We start from the raw sequence: 24,137 nt of genomic DNA on the forward strand, positions 1-24,137 counted from the left end.
AATCTGAAGAAAAACCATCTTTTTTTCTGGTAAACTCTCCTTTAAGTAGGAAATACTTTAGTGAATATTCTTCCAGCATGGTGCTTTAAAACCTGTCGTATATATACTCTACTGACATTAAGCATTAATTTCTATCACATCAGCTGGTTTCCATTATCATGAGGAATGGAAATCAAAATCTTCATTACCCGGATTCACTTTGATGGTTTGGCTCTAAGTAGCATGTAGGCAATTAGTATGAAAAACACGTATATACAGTTTCAAGCATTGGTGGAGGATGAAAACCATTTTCCCCACTTTTTTTAAAAAAAGAATTATTTATTTATTTGAAAGGCAGATTTACAGAGAGCCAGAGGCAGAGAGAGAGAGAGGCCTTCCATCTGCTGAAGCCAGAAGTCAGGAGCCAGGAGCCAGGAGCTTCTTCAGGGTTTCCCACTTGGGTGCAGGAGCCCAAGGACTTGGGCCATCTTCTACTGCTTCCCCAGGCCATAGCAGAGAGCTGGTTCGGAAGTGGAGCAGCAGGTACTTGAACCAGCACCCATATGGGATGCTGGCATGCAGGCGGTGACTTTATCCACTAAGCCACAGTGCCGGCCCCTCTCCCACTTTCTGAACAAGTGTACATGGACAAAAGGGTCTGAAAATGCACTGAGAGTAGCATCTGGATTTCTCAGTCTGTTAACACAGATTCACAGGTGTGGAGTGAGTGTGATGACGGCAGAAGGTAGCTTAAAAGCAGGGATTCCTGGCAGATTTCTTATCCGCATGTGCAGATTTGACTTCTGGACTTCATTAGTGGTAGTCTGTGACCTAAAAGCTGGAAAACTGGTGCTTGGTTTTTCTCCTGCTTTCCTCTGATTTCTAAACAACGAATTATCTGCAATAAATTATTTTCTGCTTAGTGTATCAATTGCTGTGTAAGTCAAAAACTAAGGAAATGGGCTGGTGCGGCGGCTCACTAGGCTAATCCTCTGCCTTGAGTCGCCGACACACTGGGTTCTAGTCCCAGTCGGGGCGCCGGATTCTGTCCCGGTTGCCCCTCTTCCAGTCCAGCTCTCTGCTGTGGCCCGGGAGTGCAGTGGAGGATGCCCCAAGTCCTTGGGCACTGCACCCGCACAGGAGACCAGGAGAAGCACCTGGCTCCTGGCTTCAGATCAGAGTGGTGTGCCAGCCGCAGCAGCCATTGGAGGGTGAACCAACGGTAAAGGAAGACCTTTCTCCCTGTCTTTCTCTCTTACTGTCCACTCTGCCTGAAAAAAAATAAATAAATAAAAATTAAAAAAAAACTAAGGAAGTGACACATTAAGAAATATACACCTGGGGTCAGGGTCAGTGCTGTGGCATAGCAGGCTAAGCCACCACATGCATTCTGGCATCCCATATGCGAACCAGGTCAAGTCCCTGCTGCTCTACTTATGATCCCTCTCCTTGCTAATGCTCCTGGGAAAGCAGTGGATGATGTGTAAGTGCTTGTGCTCTTGCATCCATGTGGGAGACCTGGAAGAAGCTCTGGCTCCTGTCTTCAGACTGGCTCAGCTGTAGCCATTGTGGCCATTTGGGGAGTGAACCAGCAGCTAGAAGATCTCTCTCTTTCTCTTTGTCTGTCATTCTGTTTTTGTATCTCTATCTCTTTTTCCCTATCTCTCTTTGTGTGTATGTGAGTATGTGTTTGTAATTCTGCCTTTGAAATAAACAAAATAAAATAAGTCTTCCAAAAAAATATACTCACTGCAGCCACTAAAACTGCAACATGCTGAGTGTTACTGTCACCTATTTGTTTCTCAAGGAGAGAATCCATCTGCTTCTGCTCTGGGTAACACTTTATTATTTTTTCCTCATTAAAGTGTTTTAATGGGTCTCAAAATTCTGACAGATGTTTGCTCAGGTTTTTCCATTAAAAGGTTCTGATTATAAAACCAATAACTGAAAACCACCACCACACACACACACACACACACACACAATGGTTCACAAAATATTCTTCCCTTCTGAAGGTTTTATGATGTATTGTTATCATTAGCCAGTCTTTTACTATTAAACATAAATGACCAATTGAGGCAAATAGTTCTAAGACTGTTCTCCACCATTGATTAAGACTGAGTTGACAGGTATTAAGGGACAGTATTCATTATGCTTCCAGAGAATTCTGGGCAGCCTTGGTAACCTTTGCAACAGATTTTACCTATATATTTCTTCATATTATAATTGCTATTGGTCTGAATGTCCTGATTCTTACGTTGAAGTTTTTTTTTTCTTTGAAGATTTATTCTATTTATTTATTTTATTTAAGGCATATAAAATTCATGTATTTTATATATGCAGATTAAGGAACACAGTGATACTTTCCATTCTGACCTCCTTCCCATCGACTCTCCCATCTTTCTTCCTCCTCCTTCTCCTATTCCTATTCTTAATTTTTACAAAGATCTATTTTCAGTTTATTTATACTCATAAGATTGACTTTACATTAAGTGAAGTTTCAACAAATAGTATGAAGAAAAGAACACTGTTCCTCAACAGTTGAGACAAGGACTGTAAACCATCATAACAAGGCAGAGTTACAGAGAGAGAGAGGGAAAGAGAGAGAGAAAGAGACAGACAGAAGAGACAGACAGATCTTCAATCTGCTGGTTCACTCACCAACTGATCACAATGGCCAAGGCTGGACCGAAGCCAGGAGCCTGGAGCTTCTGGGTCTCCCACATGGGTGCAGGCTCCCAAGGACTTGGACCATCCTCTACTGCTTCCCAAGGCACATTAGCAGGGAGCTGGGTTGGAGGTGGAAGAGCCAGGACTCGAACTGCCACCCATATGGGATGTTGGCATCACAGGTGGCAGCTTAACCGCCATTTCACAACACTGGTCACTTTAGTAAGCGGTGAGAATTCTGAGGAAGTGATTAGGTCATAAGGGTTCTACTCTCATGAATGGATGCTGAAGGGAGTGTGTTCATCACTTGCACTACATAAGGAAGGCCAAAGGGTGCCATCAATGAGCAACAGGCCCACACTAGCCAACAAGTCTTGCTGGTCCCTTGCCCTTGGATTTCCCAGTCTCCATAATTGTGAGCCAACAATTCTAAGAAAGGAGTCTAAATGAAGTGTCAAATGTATTTTGCAATAGTGGTCAGAATGCAGTAAGACAGATTATGAGATTAAGCCTATATTTTAGTGACTGTGAACACATCTGAACTGTAAATTCCTCCACATTTCACTACTCTCTGGTTTTCTTGAACTGTCCAATCCAAATCATTAGACTATTGATCTTTCTACAGCATTTGATCACTTATGTTTAAATTTTCTTCCACCAGTTGTTAGTTGAATGCTCTGAATAAACTTTTCTCATTTATTATTCATATACTTTTTTTATTTTATTTTTTTTTACAGGCAGAGTGCACAGTGAGAGAGAGAAAGAGAGAGAGAGAAAGGTCTTCCTTTTGCCATTGCACCGTGCCTATCCAAAGGCAGGAGCCAGGAGCCAGGTGCTTATCCTGGTCTCCCATGGGGTGCAGGGCCCAAGCACCTGGGCCATCCTCCACTGCACTCCCTGGCCACAGCAGAGAGCTGGCCCGGAAGAGGGGCAACCGGGACAGAATCCGGTGCCCCGACCAGGACTAGAACCCAGTGTGCTGGCGCCACTAGGCGGAGGATTAGCCTATTGAGCCGCGGCACCGGCCATTCATATACTTTTACGTGTTGGTTAAACTGAGGAAGTACATGGATCTATCCTTGAATATGCCATTTTTGCCTCTAGTATTCTCCATGGATGTATAGGAAATTATTTCCTACAGATATTTTAATATCTTGACTTCTCACATTTCTCCTGGACCCTGAGATCCTATTATTAACTGAGAATTTCAATTATTATTCATGACATAATGTAACACAGTTAACCCTTCATGCATTCAACAAAAACATACTATAACCTTTATACCTTCAATAAATTAATCGAAAACTACTTAGACTTAGGCAACTTGTATGTGTATTTCTTCCCCTTCTGGAGCAACTAAAATTAGTTTATAATATTTAGTTTATAATATTTGAGTTTACATTTATGGATTTGGAAAGTGGTAATTATTATTATTATTATGTTACGCTGAAATAAGTCTTTAAAATGAAACCAATAAAGCTGTTTCAACCTAACTAGATCATGTTGTTTTATGGCCAAAGAAACTCCAAGCTTCCCTTTCTGCATGTCTGAGAGAATTAAAACATATGAATGTTTTAGAGATCTATGAGTTGAACTCTCATTACTTCACTGTTCACACCACCATCCACTGCTCCCCTCAGCTGATGTATTTCTCCTGTCATCCATTAAATGTCTCAAAGTCCCCTCAATTCAGATTATGGTGTTACATTGACTCAATTTTTCTTTTTCACTGGACTTGATTCTACGAACACTTTCAGATCCAATTCAAAAGCTATTATCTGTTTGAATCTTTCTCAAAATGGCTAATCAGAATTCAATTTTAAATCTTGATGCTATTGGTTCACACTTTTGTTTTAGCCCTTACCTTTGAATTCTAACTTTCACGTAAAGACCAGATACCAACTATTATACCCCTTTAGACTCAGAAGTCTATAACAATGTCTGACAGCTAATAGGCATTCACTATGAGTTTGCTGAATAAGTATGAAGTTATTAAGAATTGATGAAAACACTGATTCCCTATACAATATTATCACATTATTCTAATTTCGTTTTCATAATAATATGAGAATGAGAAAATGAGGGAATGTTATATAAGTAGTTTCTGAATATGACTAAGGTCACCTTGGTATTTCCAAAAATTGAACAAGATGTTGTCTTTTCCAGGCTAGATCACAAAAATAATTATGTAAGAAAGTTGAAGAAAGTGTGTTTCAAACTGAAGCAATTTTAATCTGCTTTCCAGAGTCTGGATAAACTCTAGTCTGGCTAGAAGGACCAGTAAATGGACTGTAATTCCATATCTACAGAATTCTGTCAATTGATACAATTTAACCTGAACAAGGTCTCAGTTCTCAAAAGTGACTTTTATAGGCTTATCTTTGACTGAGGTGAAAATATAGATGACCACCTCATGAGGTTTGTGAATTAAATCAATCTTGGTAAGAATGATAAAATATTGGATTTGACAGGGTCTCAAGAGGTTAAAAAGATGAGCCCAAACTGAGAAGATGAGATTTAATGGGGGTAAGTATAGAGTCTCGAACTGAGGTTAAAAGAATCAATTGTGAAGCACAGTATGGGAGACCTCACTTAAGTGCAATTTGTGTAAGAAAGATGTAGGAAAGCCACAAGGAAGGAAGAAGTGGCAAAATCACATGGAAATCAAAATTACTTACTAGAAATACAGTGTCACTAATAAGCACTGTCATTACCCCATTTTATTGTGCATTGGCCTGTACTTCTAGATATGGGAAGGGACTTTAAAAGGTATGTATGAAAATGGAATGCAAAGATAAGTTTATTCTGATGCAAACTATTAGAAATACATACATAGTTTTTCCATCAGGCACATTTCTGAAGACTTCTCATACTCTCAGATTTTATTTTTTTCTCACCAAAATAATCTTCTTTTAAAATTCTACCTTCTACAAAATTTTTGAACTTCTCTATTTGTATTATAACAACAAATACATTGACATATTGATTTCTATCTTAAAGAAAAGTGACCTCTAGGAACTAAAATTTGGTCATAAAATACTAATAAATATTACATAACATTTATTGCATACTTGACTTGCAGAGGGTGCTGGTATTGCATGAACTCATTTAGTGCTCACAACAGTCTAATGAGATAGTTCATAGCATGTTTGCTTGAAGTTTTGCCCAGAAACCTCCCCAAGAAAAAGATATTCATTCCCCCATATTCCATTTGTTTTACCTGTTAACAGCTTAGCATTAAGTCCTCCCATAAAAAATCTCCCGAAAAGGATGACTTATCAGAAAAGTTTGCCATTTAATGAAGGTGAGATTATTGTTTTATGGTTTAATATAAAAACTTTAACATTTAAAGTTGAAATAAAACAATGTTGAAATAAATTAAGAAATGCAAGGGGCTGGTTCTTTAATGCCTTGTTAAGCTACCACATGGGATGCCCAAATCCCATATGAGAATGCTTGGCATGAGTTCCTTACAGCTTCCTGTAAGTGCACACTCTTGGAGACAGCAGAAGATGGATCTGACTGCTGGGTATCCAGCATGCCTGTGGGGAACCCAGACTGAGTTCCAGGCTCCTGGCATTTGGAAAATGAATCAGCAAATGGAAGTTCTTTGTATTTTTCCTCTTTATCTCTGTGATTTTTTTTTTTTTTTTTTTTGACAGGCAGAGTGGACAGTGAGAGAGACAGAGAGAGAAAGGTCTTCCTTTGCCGTTGGTTCACCCTCCAATGGCTGCCGCTGCAGCCGGCGCACCGCGCTGATCCGATGGCAGGAGCCAGGATCCAGGTGCTTTTCCTGGTCTCCCATGGGGTGCAGGGCCCAAGCACCTGGGCCATCCTCCACTGCACTCCCTGGCCATAGCAGAGAGCTGGCCTGGAAGAGGGGCAACCGGGACAGAATCCGGCGCCCCAACCGGGACTAGAACCCGCTGTGCCGGCGCCGCAAGGTGGAGGATTAGCCTATTGAGCCACGGCGCCGACTTCTCTGTGATTTTCAAATAAATTAAACAAATGAAAAAGAATCCACAAAAATATAAATTAAATAATTTGATAATAAAGTTTAAAAACTAGAATTAAGGTCATTTGAAAATTAAAATTATATATAAATACATGCAGTACCTTTTATAATCTGTTGGAATGGAAGACAAAACAATAAGGAAGGAAGAACACTAATGAGTTATAATTTTAGCAAATGATTGATATGACTTATTTATTGTTTTGAAAAGCAGACTGATAGAGAGGAGACACATAACTACACTCATATACCCTCCCCCCCGACACACACACAGAGGGAGAGAGAGAGAGAGAGAGAGAGAATCAAGATTTCCATCGACTGGATCACTCAACAAATGGCCACAATAGCCAGATATGGGCAAGGTTATAATTCATTTTCTCTGAGGAGGTTTTTATCTTTTAATTATTAACATAATTCTTACGGTACTTGAAGTATTATTTGATATCTAAATATATATGTTACCTACTGTTGTCACATAAATCTCAATTACAAAGTTAGGAACAATAAAATCAGGGCTTAATCAGTCTTGATCTGTAAATACTTTTAGGTCCTGATTACATGTCAGATACAACTGTTCCAAGTTAATCAGCACTGGTTCATTCTTTCATATAACAATTTACATAATGATTCATTAAAGTGTACAAGATGGTGTTGACATGGCAGCTAGTGAGTACAGCTGCCACTTGTGACTATCTGCATCATATACAGGTGGGCACCAGTTCACACCCCAGCTGCTTCATGTTTGATCCAGCTCTCTGCTAATGGCCTGGGAAAAGCAGCAGAAGATAGTTCATGTATTATGGATTACCACCCATGTGGGATACCCGGATGAAGTTACAGGCTCCTGGGGTGGACTAGGCCATTGTGGCCATCTGGGAGTGAAATAGTGGATGGAAAATACCTGTCTCTGTATCCCCCTCTCTCTCTGTAACTCTTAATTTCAAATAAATAAAATCTGAAAAAAAATTGTTGTATGATCTCAAAAATTATTGTGCTGTACTTACCAGCTAAAGCAAGAATGTATTCTTGAAATCTTGTTCCTATACGGTTAGTGGCTGTGCAATTATATCGTCCAAAGTCATTGTCAGATGTAGGAGCAATCTGAAATGATCATTATAACAAAGGATTCTAAGCAACATCATAGAAACTTTAAAATAGATATTAGTACGCCTACCATTTGTCTTCATGCTCATTTAACATATATCTCCTGCCCATAACTTTTTTTCCTGTGTCAATTAAACTGTATTAAATAGTGAAAAAATTTCAAATGTGCTTTCACAACCAGGAAATACTAAATATTTAAAGAAGATAGATTTGTTTATCCTGATTGTTCATTCATTATACAAAAATGTGATACCCAGTAAATGTTTAATTTTGTATCTGTTAAAAATAAAAATTAACTACCTAAAAGGATAGGTTGAATCAAAGTTTATCTATTACATTCATTAAGCAGAAAACTGTCGCCATTTTATAGTATCCACTGCATAGCAAAATCATCAGTTTCTCCTGTAAGTAAAACTCAGAAAACAGTATGCAGTTTGAAAAACAAATAGTTAAAATAAATGCAAATGTGGACTTGAAAATAGGAAGTTTATACCACACTTATTACTAACTAGATTTCCTGTTTTAGTCTCAGACCAGGTTGAATTAAAGTGAAGCAGACACAAAACATGAGATCTGTCCCCTTTTTATAAGTTTATGTATGTAAAATTATAAGAAACAATGAATCATTCTAAAAAAATTTTTGCAGGAAGATATTTTTCAAGAATATATTGTCCCTGTGCAAACACTGCCACAGACAGGCACAATTTCTTGATATCTAATAACAGTATATTTCCATTCAATTCCTATCATTCTCATTTTGCTTAGGTGGAAAATAGCTGGCCTCGGTCCTTACATATTTGAAATCTATAATTAAGTTAACCTTTGAGGACTCTTTCTGTGAATCTTGGGACCAACCTGACAATTCTAAAACATAGAGGTTCCTAAACTATCAGTTTAGGAAAAGAGATTTGATACTAGTAATAGATATAATTTTCAATTCCAGTAACTATTATTAAGAAAGAATACCCTTACAAGAAGAGTTGCTGCTAATTTCAACTGTATCTTAAAAGAGAAAAATGATTTTGCAGCAATGAGAGGCTATTAACTAAGAGTGCAATTTTGAGGTCCATTGAAGATGATAATTCTAAAAGAGTACAAAAAAAAAAAAAAAGTAGTGTCATTCATTCTCTAGGCAGCTGTCCATCTAGGAATAGTTCATGAGTTTAAGGCTTAGAAGTTTTAACAGCTTTTGCAAAAGTACTCCATAGTGATTCAAATATTCATTTTTCTGACTTTCAGCTTTTGATCAGGCAGTCTAAGTTAATACTAATACAATTCTGCTAATGAGAACGAAATTTAACAACACCCCTTTTTTATTCTACAGTCACCTCAGAAAGTGCTCTGTATGTTCCACAGGGATGAATGTGTATATTGAATCAATACAATGCAGAGACAGAATATCCACAATGGAGAATTGTGACTGTTGCACATACTTTAAGGTTAGCATTTTAAATATAACCACTTTTTTATACATTTTAAGAACTAGTACTTAGATGACGATTACAATAATATTTAAGTCCCAAAGCTACTATGTGTTCTACCAATAAAAAGTTACTAATGTTTATTTTTTTTTATCATTTTGTATTATTTTCAAGCTGTGTCACTTGCTCATATGAATTTTTAAAATGAAAAATGATTATTTTTTAATAAAAATTTTAAATAAAATTTAATCTGTGAAAAAATATACACAGAAACAAAAAATAAAGCAATGTGTTAACTAGCAGATCAATTAGCTATATGTAAAGTAATAAAAAAATGGCTTATTTTCCACCTGGGGTTGGAGTGAATGCCTTTTAAGGAGAAATTTAAGTAGCATGAGATCTTCATATAATCCAAATATTTTCAGGTTGTACATACAAAATGATTCTTGACATGAACCATAAAGATTAGGAGTTATCTTAGGAACTCAAAAGTGATATGATGAAGTAAATCAAAAATTACACATCAGTCTATCATTTAAGTATGATCTTAAATCTACCTGTTTTAGACTGAATTTCATTCACTCCAAAGTTCAAATATTGAAACTTTAACACCAAGTGTGAGTATATTTGGAGATAGTATCTTTAGGAATGTAATTAAGCTTACATACAAAAGGATAGGTCCTAGTACAGCAGGGCTTTTGTCTTTTTAAGAAGAAAAACAGATAGAGCGTGGAGTAAGGGGTGTGGGAGGACTTAGCAGGGTGAAAGTCATGTACAAGTTAAGGAAGGAGTCCTCTCTGGAAACCAATCCTGCTGACACTTTGATCTTGGACATTCAGCCTTCAGAACTGAGAAAATAAATTTGGTTATTTATACAAGCCAGACTGTGATACGCTATTATGGCAACCAAAGAGATTAATATACTACCCAAAGCTGAAGCTAAATCTAATCAATTTTAACCACGGTTAAAAAATAAACTAAAAGTTAGCTTAAATCTGCTTAAAAGTCTTTGTGAAATGATAGCCCTGCCAATTCACCAACAGCCAGTTCTTCCAGCACAATTGCAAATACTAATTTACACTGAAATAGGTTTAAATATATAACTATAGAAATATTTGGGGATGTGATGGATAAATCTTAATCATTTTCATCAAGCAATTAACTAAGTCAAATTGTAATGTAGAAGAGATAATATGACATGAACAAGAACACCTTCAATTTATGCAGTAGTGATATCTCATGTTATTCTAAAGCATTCATTTCTTTCAATTCTTGTAAACTGAATTAATGGAGAAAATGTCTCAACTTTTCATTTAAAAACGACTGTGTAGATTCCCATTTGTTTTGAAAGCATTATAAATTGAAAGGCTGATGATTACTGTCATATGCTTATAAAATTTTACAAATTGGTACATATAAACATACATACATACTCACATATACATAATCTGCAATTAACAAATAAAAGCCATTCTATTTTTTTTTTTTTTTTTTTTTGACAGGGAGAGTTGGACATTGAGAGAGAGAGAGAGAGAGAAAGGTCTTCCTTTTAACGTTGGTTCACCCCCCAAATGGCCGCTATGGCCGGTACGACGATCCGAGACCAGGAGCTCCTGGTCTCCCATGCAGGTGCAGGGCCCCAGCTCTTGGGCCATCCTCCACTGCCTTCCCAGGCCACAGCAGAGAGCTGGAAGAGGAGCAACCAGGACAGAATCTGGCGTCCCAACTGGGACTAGAACCCGGGCTGCCGGCACTGCAGGCGGAGGATTAGCCAAGTGAGCCGCAGCACGGGCCAAAAGCCATTCTTTTTTAATAGTATTTAAAAGCCAGCTACTTGGCACTATAAAAATAATTATTTATACTCATTTTAAATTTTAAATATAGAATTCAGAGAGGCTCTGAACATGTAAATTTGATCTAGTTAGAACACTTCCTCAGAATTTAAAAATGTAGCCATTATATAATATTTATATATGGCAATATAAAGAAAACACATTTATGAACATAGGATCAATTGAAGTAACAACACTGAAGTTGAAATTGTTCCCCTCAAATGTTAAATTATTAGGTTTTCTCTAATATAATTATATTCCTTTCAAAAGTAAATTCATAAGAATGCTGTATTTTATATACCATATTTCTGAATTAGTGAATACTGAGACATTCATCATTAATGGGCCATGGTCCAAATGCATAAACTTTACCTTCATGTAAAAAAGTATGAAATATATATATATGTATATATAAATATAATAGGATGTACAGATAGATTATATAAATAATAATAACAGTACTGTTCTTTACGTGAAGACTTACCTCTAATATCATCTTTCTTCCTGAACTGTATGTCTTTAAATTAGTGGTGTTTTTAGCTGGTAAGACTAATTTGTCTCTTCTCCAATGTATTGATGCTGGTGGATTCGATTTCACATCGCAGCTTATATTGATAGGATTTCCTTCCCAAGAGTAATAAATTGTTTGGTTTGATATAAACTTGGGAGCATCTGTAAAGTAATATAATAAAATATTTAGAGACTTTTCTTTAACATAATAACTGTTTTTTCAGTATGAACATTAGCAATTTGTAATTGAAGACAACAAGTAGCCATAACAATTCTCATTTCAGTTATTTAATAAGTTGGCATTGGAATGCATGAAAATGTATTTTAATTCTATATTTTATAAAAGTTTTGTTATTATTAAAAATTAAAATATGGTCAAGTACTAAAATATAAAAGAATTCAGATAATTTATTTTTAATTATCTGACAAAAGTACCCATCAATTAATTAAATGACTGTGTACATCAGTAGAAAATATTTTAGGGATCAGCATACAATGGGGGAGTTTAGGATAAATATCCAACAAAATAAATAGTTTTCTGTCAATTTTTAATCATTTTCTAGTCATTTTTCTCATAAAATATTTTAAATATTAAAATATTAAATATAACTTGAAATAATGACCTCATAAATAAATATTAATTATTTTTCTGATGTTTTCATGTTTACAAATTTAAACCAAATAAGTTCTAATTAGTTAGTAATAATTAATTTAAAAATTAAACAGTTGTTATGACTACCTGTCCCTTTTCAGGTTTCATGTAATAACTCTATAATAAAGTTAAGAGCAAGCCAAGCACACAACATATCATTTTATTGGAAAACTTAATTATGAAGACTTGTTACCATTATACAACTTTTCAATGTTGCATTTAATATTCAAATATGCAAATATTGATTTGTATCCAATTTTGTTGTAACAACTTATATATCAGATATGCAATATGAGAATTACAATCTTTAGTACAAATGCAGAAAAAATTATTAAAAATAAACAAAATTGACACCCCATTGGCCCAACTAACTAAAAAAAGAAGAGAAAAGACCCAAATCAATAAAATCAGAGATGAAAAAGGAAATGTAACAACAGACACCACAGAAATAAAAAGAATCATCAGAAATTACTACAAGGACTTGTATGCCAGCAAACAGGGAAACCTATCAGAAATGGATAGATTCCTGGACACATGCAACCTGCCTAAATTGAACCAGGAAGACATCGAAAACCTAAACAGACCCATAACTGAGACAGAAATTGAAACAGTAATAAAGGCCCTCCCAACAAAGAAAAGCCCAGGACCAGATGGATTCACTGCTGAATTCTACCAGACGTTTAAAGAAGAACTAACTCCAATTCTTCTCAAACTATTCAGAACAATCAAAGAAGAGGGAGTCCTCCCAAATTCTTTCTTTGAAGCCAGCATCACCTTAATTCCTAAGCCAGAGAAAGATGCAGCACTGAAAGAGAATTACAGACCAATACCCCTGATGAACATAGATGCAAAAATCCTCAATAAAATTCTCGCCAATAGAATGCAACAACACATCAGAAAGATCATCCACCCAGACCAAGTGGGATTTATCCCTGGTATGCAGGGATGGTTTAATGTGTGCAAGACAATCAATGTGATACACCACATTAACAGACTGCAGAAGAAAAACCATATGATTATCTCAATAGATGCCGAGAAAGCATTTGATAAAATACAACACCCGTTCATGATGAAAACTCTAAGCAAACTGGGTTTGGAAGGAACATTCCTCAATACAATCAAAGCAATCTATGAAAAACCCACAGCCAACCTCCTATTGAATGGGGAAAAGTTGGAAGCATTTCCACTGAGATCTGGAACCAGACAGGGATGCCCACTCTCACCACTGCTATTCAATATAGTTCTGGAGGTTCTAGCCAGAGCTATTAGGCAAGAAAAAGAAATTAAAGGGATACAAATTGGGAAGGAAGAACTCAAACTATCCCTCTTTGCAGATGACATGATTCTGTATTTAGGGGACCCAAAGAACTCTACTAAGAGACTATTGGAAGTCATAGAAGAGTTTGGCAAAGTAGCAGGGTATAAAATCAATGCACAAAAATCAACAGCCTTTGTATACACAGACAATGCCATGGCTGAGGAAGAACTTCTAAGATCAATCCCATTCACAATAGCTACAAAAACAATCAAATACCTTGGAATAAACTTAACCAAAGACGTTAAAGATCTCTACGATGAAAATTACAAAACCTTAAAGAAAGAAATAGAAGAGGATACCAAGAAATGGAAAAATCTTCCATGCTCATGGATTGGAAGAATCAATATCATCAAAATGTCCATTCTCCCAAAAGCAATTTACAGATTCAATGCAATACCAATCAAGATACCGAAGACCTTCTTCTCAGATCTGGAAAAAATGGTGCTGAAATTTATATGGAGGCACAAGAGACCTCGAATAGCTAAAGCAATCTTGTACAACAAAAACAAAGCCGGAGGCATCACAATACCAGATTTCAGGACATACTACAGGGCAGTTGTAATTAAAACAGCATGGTACTGGTACAGAAACAGATGGATAGACCAATGGAACAGAATTGAAACACCAGAAATCAACCCAAACATCTACAGCCAACTTATTTTTGATCAAGGATCTAAAACTAATTCCTGGAGCAAGGACAGTCTATTCAATAAATGGTGCTGGGAAAATTGGATTTCCACGTGCAGAATCATGAAGCAAGACCCCTACCTTACACCTTACACAAAAATCCACTCAACATGGATTAAAGACCTAAATCTACGACCTGACACCATCAAGTTACTAGAGAACATTGGAGAAACCCTTCAAGATATTGGCACAGGCAAAGAATTTCTGGAAAAGACCCGGGAGGCACAGGCAGTCAAAGCCAAAATCAACTATTGGGATTGCATCAAATTGAGAAGTTTCTGTACTGCAAAAGAAACAGTCAGGAGAGTGAAGAGACAACCGACAGAATGGGAAAGAATATTTGCAAACTATGCAACAGATAAAGGGTTAATAACCAGAATCTACAAAGAGATCAAGAAACTCCACAAAAACAAAACCAACAACCCACTTAAGAGATGGGCCAAGGACCTCAATAGACATTTTTCAAAAGAGGAAATCCAAATGGCCAACAGGCACATGAAAAAATGTTCAAGGTCATTAGCAATCAGGGAAATGCAAATCAAAACCACAATGAGGTTTCACCTCACCCCGGTTAGAATGGCTCACATGCAGAAATCTGCCAACAACAGATGCTGGCGAGGATGTGGGGAAAAAGGGACACTAACCCACTGTTGGTGGGAATGCAAGCTGGTCAAGCCACTATGGAAGTCAGTCTGGAGATTCCTCAGAAACCTGAAGATAACCCTACCGTTCGACCCAGCCATCCCACTCCTTGGAATTTACCCAAAGGAATTTAAATTGGCAAATAAAAAAGAGGTCTGCACCCTAATGTTTATTGCAGCTCAATTCACAATAGCTAAGACCTGGAACCAACCTAAATGCCCATCAACGATAGACTGGATAAAGAAATTATGGGATATGTACTCTTTAGAATACTATACCGCAGTAAGAAACAACGAAATCCAGTCATTTGCAACAAAATGGAGGAAGCTGGAACACATCATGCTGAGTGAAATAAGCCAGTCCCAAAGGGACAAATACCATATGTTCTCCCTGATCGGTGACGAATGACTGAACACCAAGAGGGAAACCTCTTGGAGTGAGGTGGACACTATGGGAAATGGTGGCTTGATCAGCATAGCCCTGACTGTTAATGAACAACTTAATACATTATCCCTCTTAGTAGTTTTTTTTGTCTGTTCTACTTAATATGACTGGTTTAGATCTGTAATTGATGCACAGTTATTCTTAAGTGTTGAAAATTAACTGAAATGTGATCCCTGTTGAACATGGTGGTGGGAATGGGAGAGGGAAGAGATGTATAATTTGGGACATGCTCAGGCTGACTTGCCCCAAGTGGTGGAGTTGGAAGCATACCAGGGGATTCCAATTCAATCCCATCGAGGTGGCATGTACCAATGCCATCTCACTGTTCCAGGTGATCAGTTTCAGTTCATAGTTGGTCATGGTGAAGGGACTGGGAGTCAAAGGGAGCACATAGACAAGTCTAGTACCTGCTAACGCTAACTGATGGAGTAAATAAAGGGGAGAGTGATCCAACATGGGAAGTGAGATACTCAGCAGACTCATAGAATGGCAGATGTCCTAAATAGCACTCTGGCCTCAGAATCAGCCCTAAAGGCATTCGGAGCTGGCTGAAAAGCTCATGAGAGTATTTCAGGCATGGAAAGCCAAGACACTCTGGCAAAAGATCTCTGCGAGTGAGATCCCAGTGGAAAGAACAGGTCTTCAAAGAAGGAGGTACCTTTCTCTGAAGGGAGGAGAGAACCTCCACTTTGACTATGACCTTGTCTAAACAAGATAAGAGTCGGAGAACTCAGAGGGCTTCCATAGCCTTGGAAACTCATGACTGGAGCATAGGGAGATTACTGATGCCATAGACAGGAGTGTCAATTGGTAAAGTCAACAACAGGAGTCACTGTGCACTTACTCCTCATGTAGGATCTCTGTCCTTAATATGCTGTACATTGAGATTTAATGCTATAACGAGTACTCAAACAATATATTTCACTTTGTGTTTCTATGGGGGTGCAAACTGTTGAAATCCTTACTTAATGCATACTAAACTGATCCTCTGTAAAAAAAAAAAAAAAATTATCAATTCCCAACTTGACTCTCACTGGGATTAAACATGACAATAGGTCTGCTCTGATTTCGTCATCATTTAAAAAAATCATCTATTATTTTTCACTTTATGTTTCTGTGTGGGAGCAAACTGTTGAAATCCATACTTAATGTATACTAAGCTGATCTTCTGTATATTAAGATAATCGAAAATGAATCTTGATGTGAATGGAAGGGGAGAGGGAGTGGGAAAGGGGAGGGTTGTGGGTGGGAGGGACGGTATGGGGGGGAAGCCATTGTAATCCATAAGTTGTACTTTGGAAAATTATATGCATTAAATAAAAGTTTAAAAAAAAATAAAATAAAATAAAAATATGCAACCTATGTATGATTCACTCTGTTTTTAGCATGAATGTAAGATAACAAGTATAAAGTGTTCATTGAATGTTTTCTACACAACAGCACCTTTTTAAAAATGATTTATTGTATTTATTTGAAAGACAGATTTGCAGACAGAGATGGAGAGAGAAAGAGATAAAGAGAGAGGGGGGGAGAGAGAGAGAGAGAGAAAGAGAGAGAGAGAGAAAGAGAGGGAGAGATCTTCCATCCTTTAGTTCACTCCTCAAATGGCTGCAACAGCTGGCCAGGCCAACACCAGGAACTTCATCCAGGGCTCTCACATGAGTGCTATCCTTCGCTGTTTCCATAGGCAAATTAGCAGGGAGCTGTATCATAAGTGGAGCAGCCAAGGCTCAAACTGGCACTCTTATGGGATACCAGTGTTGCAGGCTGCAGCTTAACTTGCTACACTTAAATATAGCCCCTTAAAATGTAACTTTGTATATTTTATCCTACTTAATATTTTTAAAGATTTTTATTCATTTTGAAGGTATTGAGACAGAGAGAGAGGGAGAAACAAAAAGAGAGAGATCTTCCATTCACTTGTTCACTCCTCAAATGGGCACAAGAGCCATAAAGCCCATTTTAGTCTCTCACATGGGTAGCAGGGATCCAAGAACTTTTGTCATCTTCTGCTGCCTTCCCAGGAACATCAGCAGGAAGTGAATGAGTACTCAGAGTACACAAACCAGCACTTCAATATGGGATGTCAGCATCAAAAGTGTTGGCTTAACCTTGTGAGAAAGCTTCAGTCTCTTTTCTAGGAATTAGATATTGGGAGTAAGAGATTCAAAATTCATTCTACTACTAAGAGGTAGTGCTGGGATATAAATTTAGGTTATTTCAATTCTCTATTATGTCTCAATCAAATACATAAACACAAATAAAACCAGTGCTAGTGGCTTTCTGGTGATGTTGGCACTATCATACATTATTGAGAAATATATAACTGGAATGACACTTCAAGAAGAAAAAGTATTTAAAAACTTTATAATATTGTTTGTACAATACATTCTTCTTGGGTGTATACCTAGAGAAAAATTTAGATATGTTATCAAAGGTTTATATGAAAGATTTTAATGCATTATTATTTTAATAACAAAGCTATAAACAACGTAATGTCCTACAGAAAAATATTGGCTCAACAAATGTTGGTGCATCTTTGCACTGAGCTATGCTAAATTTTGTGCAAAAATATTTGGCTGTAAGTTTCACTTCTTTTTGCAGATGCTTCCTCTTCCATTCATTTGACTGCCTATAAAATATTGTGAATAATCAATATTTTGTTCATTGGTTACATTTTGTTTAATATTTTAAATATTTTTAAAATGTTTATGTATTTATTTTATTTATTTGAAAAGGAAAAATAGAGACCTTTCCTCTCTGGTTCATTCTCCAAATGTCCACAGAAGCCTAGGCAGAAACAGGCCTAAGCCAGGGGCTGGCAATTCAATCCAGGCATCACGTTTGTGCTCAAGCACCAGAGTACTTGAGTACTGCTGCCTCCCCGGGTTTGCATTAGCAGGAAAGTGGAATTCACAGAAGAGTAAGTGTGTGAACCCAGGCTCTCTAAGGTGAAATGTGTGCCCCCCAATAGTGAAATAACCAATATGCCAACTGTATTCCCTTAACAGAAAATTAAAATCCTTCTAATCATAATGATGCCTTTCGTTTTTACTTTTGATTCACAACAATGACAATTTTCATATCTATTGACACTCAGTCATTAATCAAACCCTGCATATAACTTTTTAAGCACAAAATTTTTTCCAACCTGACAATTTGTTAGCGTATTTTGAATATGTGGAGACAAAAATTAGATGTCTGAGCCGTCTCTTGAAGAGATGGCGCTTGGTGTTGTGGTTATGCTGCCACGTGGGATGCTTACATCCCATATCACAGTGCCTGGGTTCAAGTCCAGTCCCACTATTCGTTACAACTTCCTGCTAATGTGCACTCTGGGAAATAGAGGTGATTTCTCAAGTTCTTGGATCCTGTACCCTACATGGGATACCCGGATGCAATTTGTGACTCTTGGCTTTGGCCTGGCTCAGACCCAATTAACTGTGTATATTTAAATAGTGAACCAGCAGAGATTTCTGTCTGTCTCCTTGCCTTTCACTGTCTCTCTGCCTTTCAAATAAATAAAAAGTGAAACTAAAAGATTATGAATTTTGAAATCTTGGCAGTACATTAACTGAATTCATTGTCCACAGTTATCATTATCTATTTATCATGTTAATCACTGTTTAAATGTGGGGAATTCATGTCAACAGGAAATTCATCATAGTGTATCAGTTATATTATTGTGACAGTTATATAACTGTGGCTCAGTGAAAGCTTCCTATAAAGAACAAGAACTTTAATCTCTAACTTTTTTTATTGTCAGACACAGTGTTAAGTTCCTTTCATAGGTTGTCACAATAAGCTTTACAGTAAGGTTCCGGAGACAACTTAATAGCAATAAAACAAATAATTTGATTAAAACATGAGTAAAGGAACTGAATAGTCATTTCTCGAAGGAGGATAAGTGTATAAAATTGTCAGTATAACTAATTATTATATAAAGAAAATTAAAATTACAATAGACAACACCTCATACTTCTTTGGATGGCTATTATAATGAAGATAAAAGATGAATGTTGGTGAAGATTCAGAGAGAAAAGAACCCTGGATCACTGTTGTGGAAGTGTATATTAGTACACAGAAATCTGTTAAGGAGGTCCCCCCACACTAAAAACAAACTACCCTGTGTGACCCAGCATCCCCATTTGCGTATGCTGAACATATATCTGTGCTCTTATTTTCAATGTGGAATTATTCATAAAACTCAAGATACAGAACAAAATGTATGAATCAAAGTAAACGTGGTGTATATATATTTATATATATGGTATATATATGTGGTATACACACACACACATACACACACAATGAAACACAACCAGCCTTTACAGAAAGAAGAAAACTCTCATTTGTAACAACATGATTGAACACGGATGAATCTGGAGGAAAAAATCTCCAAAGCCTGTGAACACCTGACCTTACATGAAAAAAGAGACTTTGCAGCTGTGACTAAGGTGAACATGTTGAAAAGGGGAAGAAAAGCAACACGAGTTTGTCAAGAGCAGTCCTGGAGAATTCAAGCTCAGAATAGAGTCTAATGTGTCTGAAGCTGAGTGAACAAGATAAAGAGATGACTAGAAGGTGAGGACTTGAAGTAGGTGTAGTGGAAAAATGCGGTTAAAAATAGCAGCTCCCTGTCACAGGTGGGTAGGGAGCACTCAAAATGTGTCTAGTGCAACTGAGAAAATGAAAATCTCAGGGCCAGCAGCATGGCTCACTCAGTTAATCCTCCGCCTATGGTGCTGGCATCCCATAGGGGTGCTGGGTTCTAGTCCTGGTTGCTCCTCTTCTAGTCCAGCTCTCTGCTGTGGCCCGGGAAGGCAGTGGAGGATGGCCTGAGTGCTTGGGCCCTGCACCCTCATGGGAGACCAGGAAGAAGCACCTGGCTCCTGGATTCGGATCAGCGCAGTGCCAGCCGTGGCGGCCATTTTGGGGTGAACCAATGGAAGGAAGACCTTACTCTCTGTTTCTCTCTCTCACTGTCTAACTCTATCTGTCAAATAAAAAAAAATAAAAAAAAGAAACTCTAATTTTTACATTGATGCATTTAAGTTTAAAATATGATACTAGGTTCACTTATTGGAAAAAAGTTAGCATGAGTGTGATCACCTAGGTATGTGTATCTATTTAGACATGCATTATACAGAGTCCACATGAAGAAGAGGTTTTCCTAATATATACCAATTATCTGATTGGAGCTACACTATTAAAGTACCCAACAGATTGTGAAATGTAAGACATAAAGTAAAACTTGTAAGATATCTCATTATCTCATTATTTTTATATTGACTACATGTTAAAATATTATCTCATTTTTTATATTGACTACATGTTAAAATTTCACCAATTAAAGTATGTCATTTAAACTTATACTATTACAATTAATTTGACCTATTATTTAGTGTGGCTTTTAGAAAATTTAATATTGCCCAGGTAAATTTGCTTTCTGTTTCTATTGGACAGCATGGACATAGAGAGCTTTATAATCTTAAGGAGGGCTTTGGAAAGGAGGGGAAGCCACAGAAGAATTTAAGAAAGGGAGCAACATGCTCAGGCATATGTTTTAAAAGAATGACCCTGGCTCCATGTAAAGCATAGTTCAATTGGTTATAAAGGTGGAAACAGAAGAGCAAGCAGACTATTGCATTCAATAGTGAAGTTCACAGTATAACAGTAATTTGTCATCACTTCAATATACCTTTATGTAAATACCAATAATAAGAAGAGTAAACTACATATTCAACAAACAGTAATTATAATGGATTATATTAATATCAAAAATTGAATTTATCAGGAAATTATATATTTGTATTTACCTCAAATGATTTCAAGAATTTATTATAAACAACTTCTAATTGTATTTTAGTAAATAGCTGTAATTCTAAGGAAAGCATTAATTACAAGGAAACCTTATGTGCTTGCATGTAATGTAAAATTACACTTTTCAATTTTATGTTAAAAAGAGTAATGCTATTCAGCTTTGTGACAATATGCATCTTTACAACTTTCCTTATATAGTTTCTTTCTTTCTTTCTTTCTTTCTTTCTTTCTTTCTTTCTTTCTTTCTTTCTTTCTTTCTTTCTGGCAGAGTTAGTGAGAGAGAGAGAGACCGAGAGAAAGGTCTTCCTTCCATTGGTTCACCCCCCAAATGGCCGCTAAGGCCAGCGTGCTGCGCCGATCCGAAGCCAGGAGCCAGGAGCCAGGTGCTTCCTCCTGGTCTCCCATGAGGGTGCAGGGCCCAAGGACCTGGGACATCCTCTACTGCACTCCCGGGCCACAGCAGAGAGCTGGACTGGAAGACGAGCAACTGGGACAGAATCCGGCGCCCCAACCGGGACTAGAACCCGGGGTGCAGGCACCGCAGGAGGAGGATTAGCCAAGTGAGCCGTGGCGCCAGCCTCCTTATATAGTTGCAAACTTACTTGAATAATCATCATAGATTGAGTAAGAAAATATAAAATTTTACATTTTTTAAGTTGCAATAAGCGAATGACATTTCATGTATCTTCATTAAGAACCTTCAAATATAAATATTCTCTATAACAATATTTATTATTTAACACTAGTAATAGATATCACTAATGTTTTTCAAATATTCAAAATGAGTGAGTGTTTATAAAAATATTGTATCATGCCTCAAGAGTCAGAATCTATTTATATAAAACAGCTTAGGAAATAAAAAATAATATATAATGTGGCTAATTTGCCTTAGGATACTTATCCTCATAAAATAACTTTATTTTATATTTATAGCTCATCCAGAATAAAATGTCCTCTCTCTGCTCTATTGATAGTGACACAAAAGCATGTTCCTTTAATGGGATACAGATGAAGGTTTTATCACATCAACTTATATCTCTACAGATATAATTTTATTCCTTTGTGCTTCTCAAAATGCTATCTGAGAATTTCCAAATTTTATTTTATTTATTTGTTTAATTATTGATTGATCGGTTTTACCTTTCTGAAAGGAAGAGACAAAGGCGGAGAACTCTCATTCACTCTCCTAAATGCCTGCAATAGCCATGGTTGTGACAGAACAAAGCCAGGAGCCAGGATCTCATTCTGGGTTTCCTATGTGGTGGCTGGGAATCAACCCCGTCAGCCATCCTCTGCTGCCTGTTGGGTTCGCATCAACCGCGGGACAGAATGCAGAGCAGAGCAAGAACTCAAACCCAGGTGCTCTGACACCTGATGCCAAAGCAGTGGCTTACCCTCCAAGCTAAATGTTTGTCCTTGAAGCAGAATTTGAAATACTACTGATTAGACACAAATTATTTGATGAGACTCCTGTTCATTTAGAATCTTTGATTTTTTTCTTGGGCTAGTTAAAATGATTTCAAAGATTATAAGTACATAATTGATATAAATGGATATTGATAATTCAATATGGACAAAATTATCAGAGAAAAATTTTATAAATATTGTCTACTTTGATTTCTCTTTACTGTAATTTATCAGTGCTCAGAAAATGAATCATTTTTATCCCAAGTATTCTTGAGTCATTAATGCTAACATCGTGTTATATAATTATTTTTACCATGACAAAAATTTATTTTTATGGCTACTTTAATGATTGTGAAAGACCTTTATTGAATATATTAAAAAGTTGTATAATACCTTAATAAACTGACTCTAATTTTATTTAAGTATTTGCACAATTATTTTAAATGCAGATTGCAAGAAATTTGCATTATTTTCACTAATAGAAGAGCCTTAACAATCCACATGAGTAATCATTCACCCTGATATGACTCATGAATTCTTATAAAATACATTCAAATTTTCTTTTTAAGCAAGTATGTAAAAATATTTCTAATAACAACATAATCTTTAAAAATTATATATACTGTCATGAAAAATGCACTTATGTAAGTCACAATAGAGAACACAATAGAACACAATAGAGAACAAAATAGCCATGAGCAGCACAATATTCTCATTACTATTTTATATATGATTTGAGGAAGGAAAGATATTTGGAGAATATAAAGAAATATTCAAAAAACCTAAGAGTATAAAATGAATAATTTGCTTCAATTATAATCAAACTCTATGGCCAGGAATGTTTATTTCATTGTTAATGATCATAGGAGACTGAAATCCTGTGTATACAATGGAGTGACTTCTAGATATCTCTTAATGTAAATGACTCTTAAGACCCAACTCTAGGGTCATAAAATGTGCCGAGATTTGCACAGAACTTGGTTATTCAAATTGAGTACAAAAATGCACATCCAGCTTTACAGTTAATTGGCAATAAGCACACATCTAATTTAGTATTCCACATAACCATTCTAATTCCCCTGGGATGTGGGCTGAATCCAGTTAATTGCCATAGCTACTTTTGCATATGACTGAATATGCAGTAGAACTGAATCTATGAAATCATTAATTGAATTACCTTCCAAATGTGCCAAAGGATATATTAGTTTTTACTCCCTTGGTAGTTTCTCTCAGCATAAATCAAATGAGAAAATTCAAATGACTGAAAAAAAAAGTGTCAGGGTACATTAGATATTTTTAAAGTGTGCAGTTAATTCTTAGCTAATGTAAGGGCTAGTTTCTTCACACAATAGGCAACAGACAATTTGATACAATTGAATCAACACTGAAATAGATTACAAATGCTATGACTTTAGAAACATTAAAACCAATGTCATATTTTTTTCTCCTGTTAACTGAAGTAATGACATCTAGAACACATGGTTAAGGGTTACATTCATTCATTCACTCACTCATTGTGCAGTTAACTACTGAATAACTATTGACTGTTGATTATAAATTCAGGTGCTGTATGGAACTGTGGTGAAAGCAACGTTGCCTTGGTTCATGTGGAGTACATTCATGACACATTAAATGA

The 24,137-nt window shown here is 36.5% G+C and overlaps 1 protein-coding gene across 2 annotated transcripts in view; it reads right to left on the reverse strand.

The window, feature by feature from the left end:
* Positions 1-24,137, reverse strand: part of NCAM2 (neural cell adhesion molecule 2) — a 586,819-nt gene that overhangs the window by 126,127 nt on the left and 436,555 nt on the right. For both annotated transcript variants that reach the window (XM_051819201.3, XM_051819203.3), the window contains exons 10-11: positions 11,503-11,690; positions 7,666-7,762 (exon numbers count right to left, since the gene is read on the reverse strand). In XM_051819201.3, coding sequence (XP_051675161.1) covers positions 7,666-7,762; positions 11,503-11,690 — 285 coding nt within the window. The remainder of the gene's footprint in view (positions 1-7,665; positions 7,763-11,502; positions 11,691-24,137) is intronic.

Source organism: Oryctolagus cuniculus, chromosome 4 (assembly GCF_051225735.1).
Source record: "Oryctolagus cuniculus isolate XC-2025 breed Fujian yellow rabbit chromosome 4, ASM5122573v1, whole genome shotgun sequence".
In the NCBI taxonomy this organism is placed as follows: domain Eukaryota; kingdom Metazoa; phylum Chordata; class Mammalia; order Lagomorpha; family Leporidae; genus Oryctolagus; species Oryctolagus cuniculus.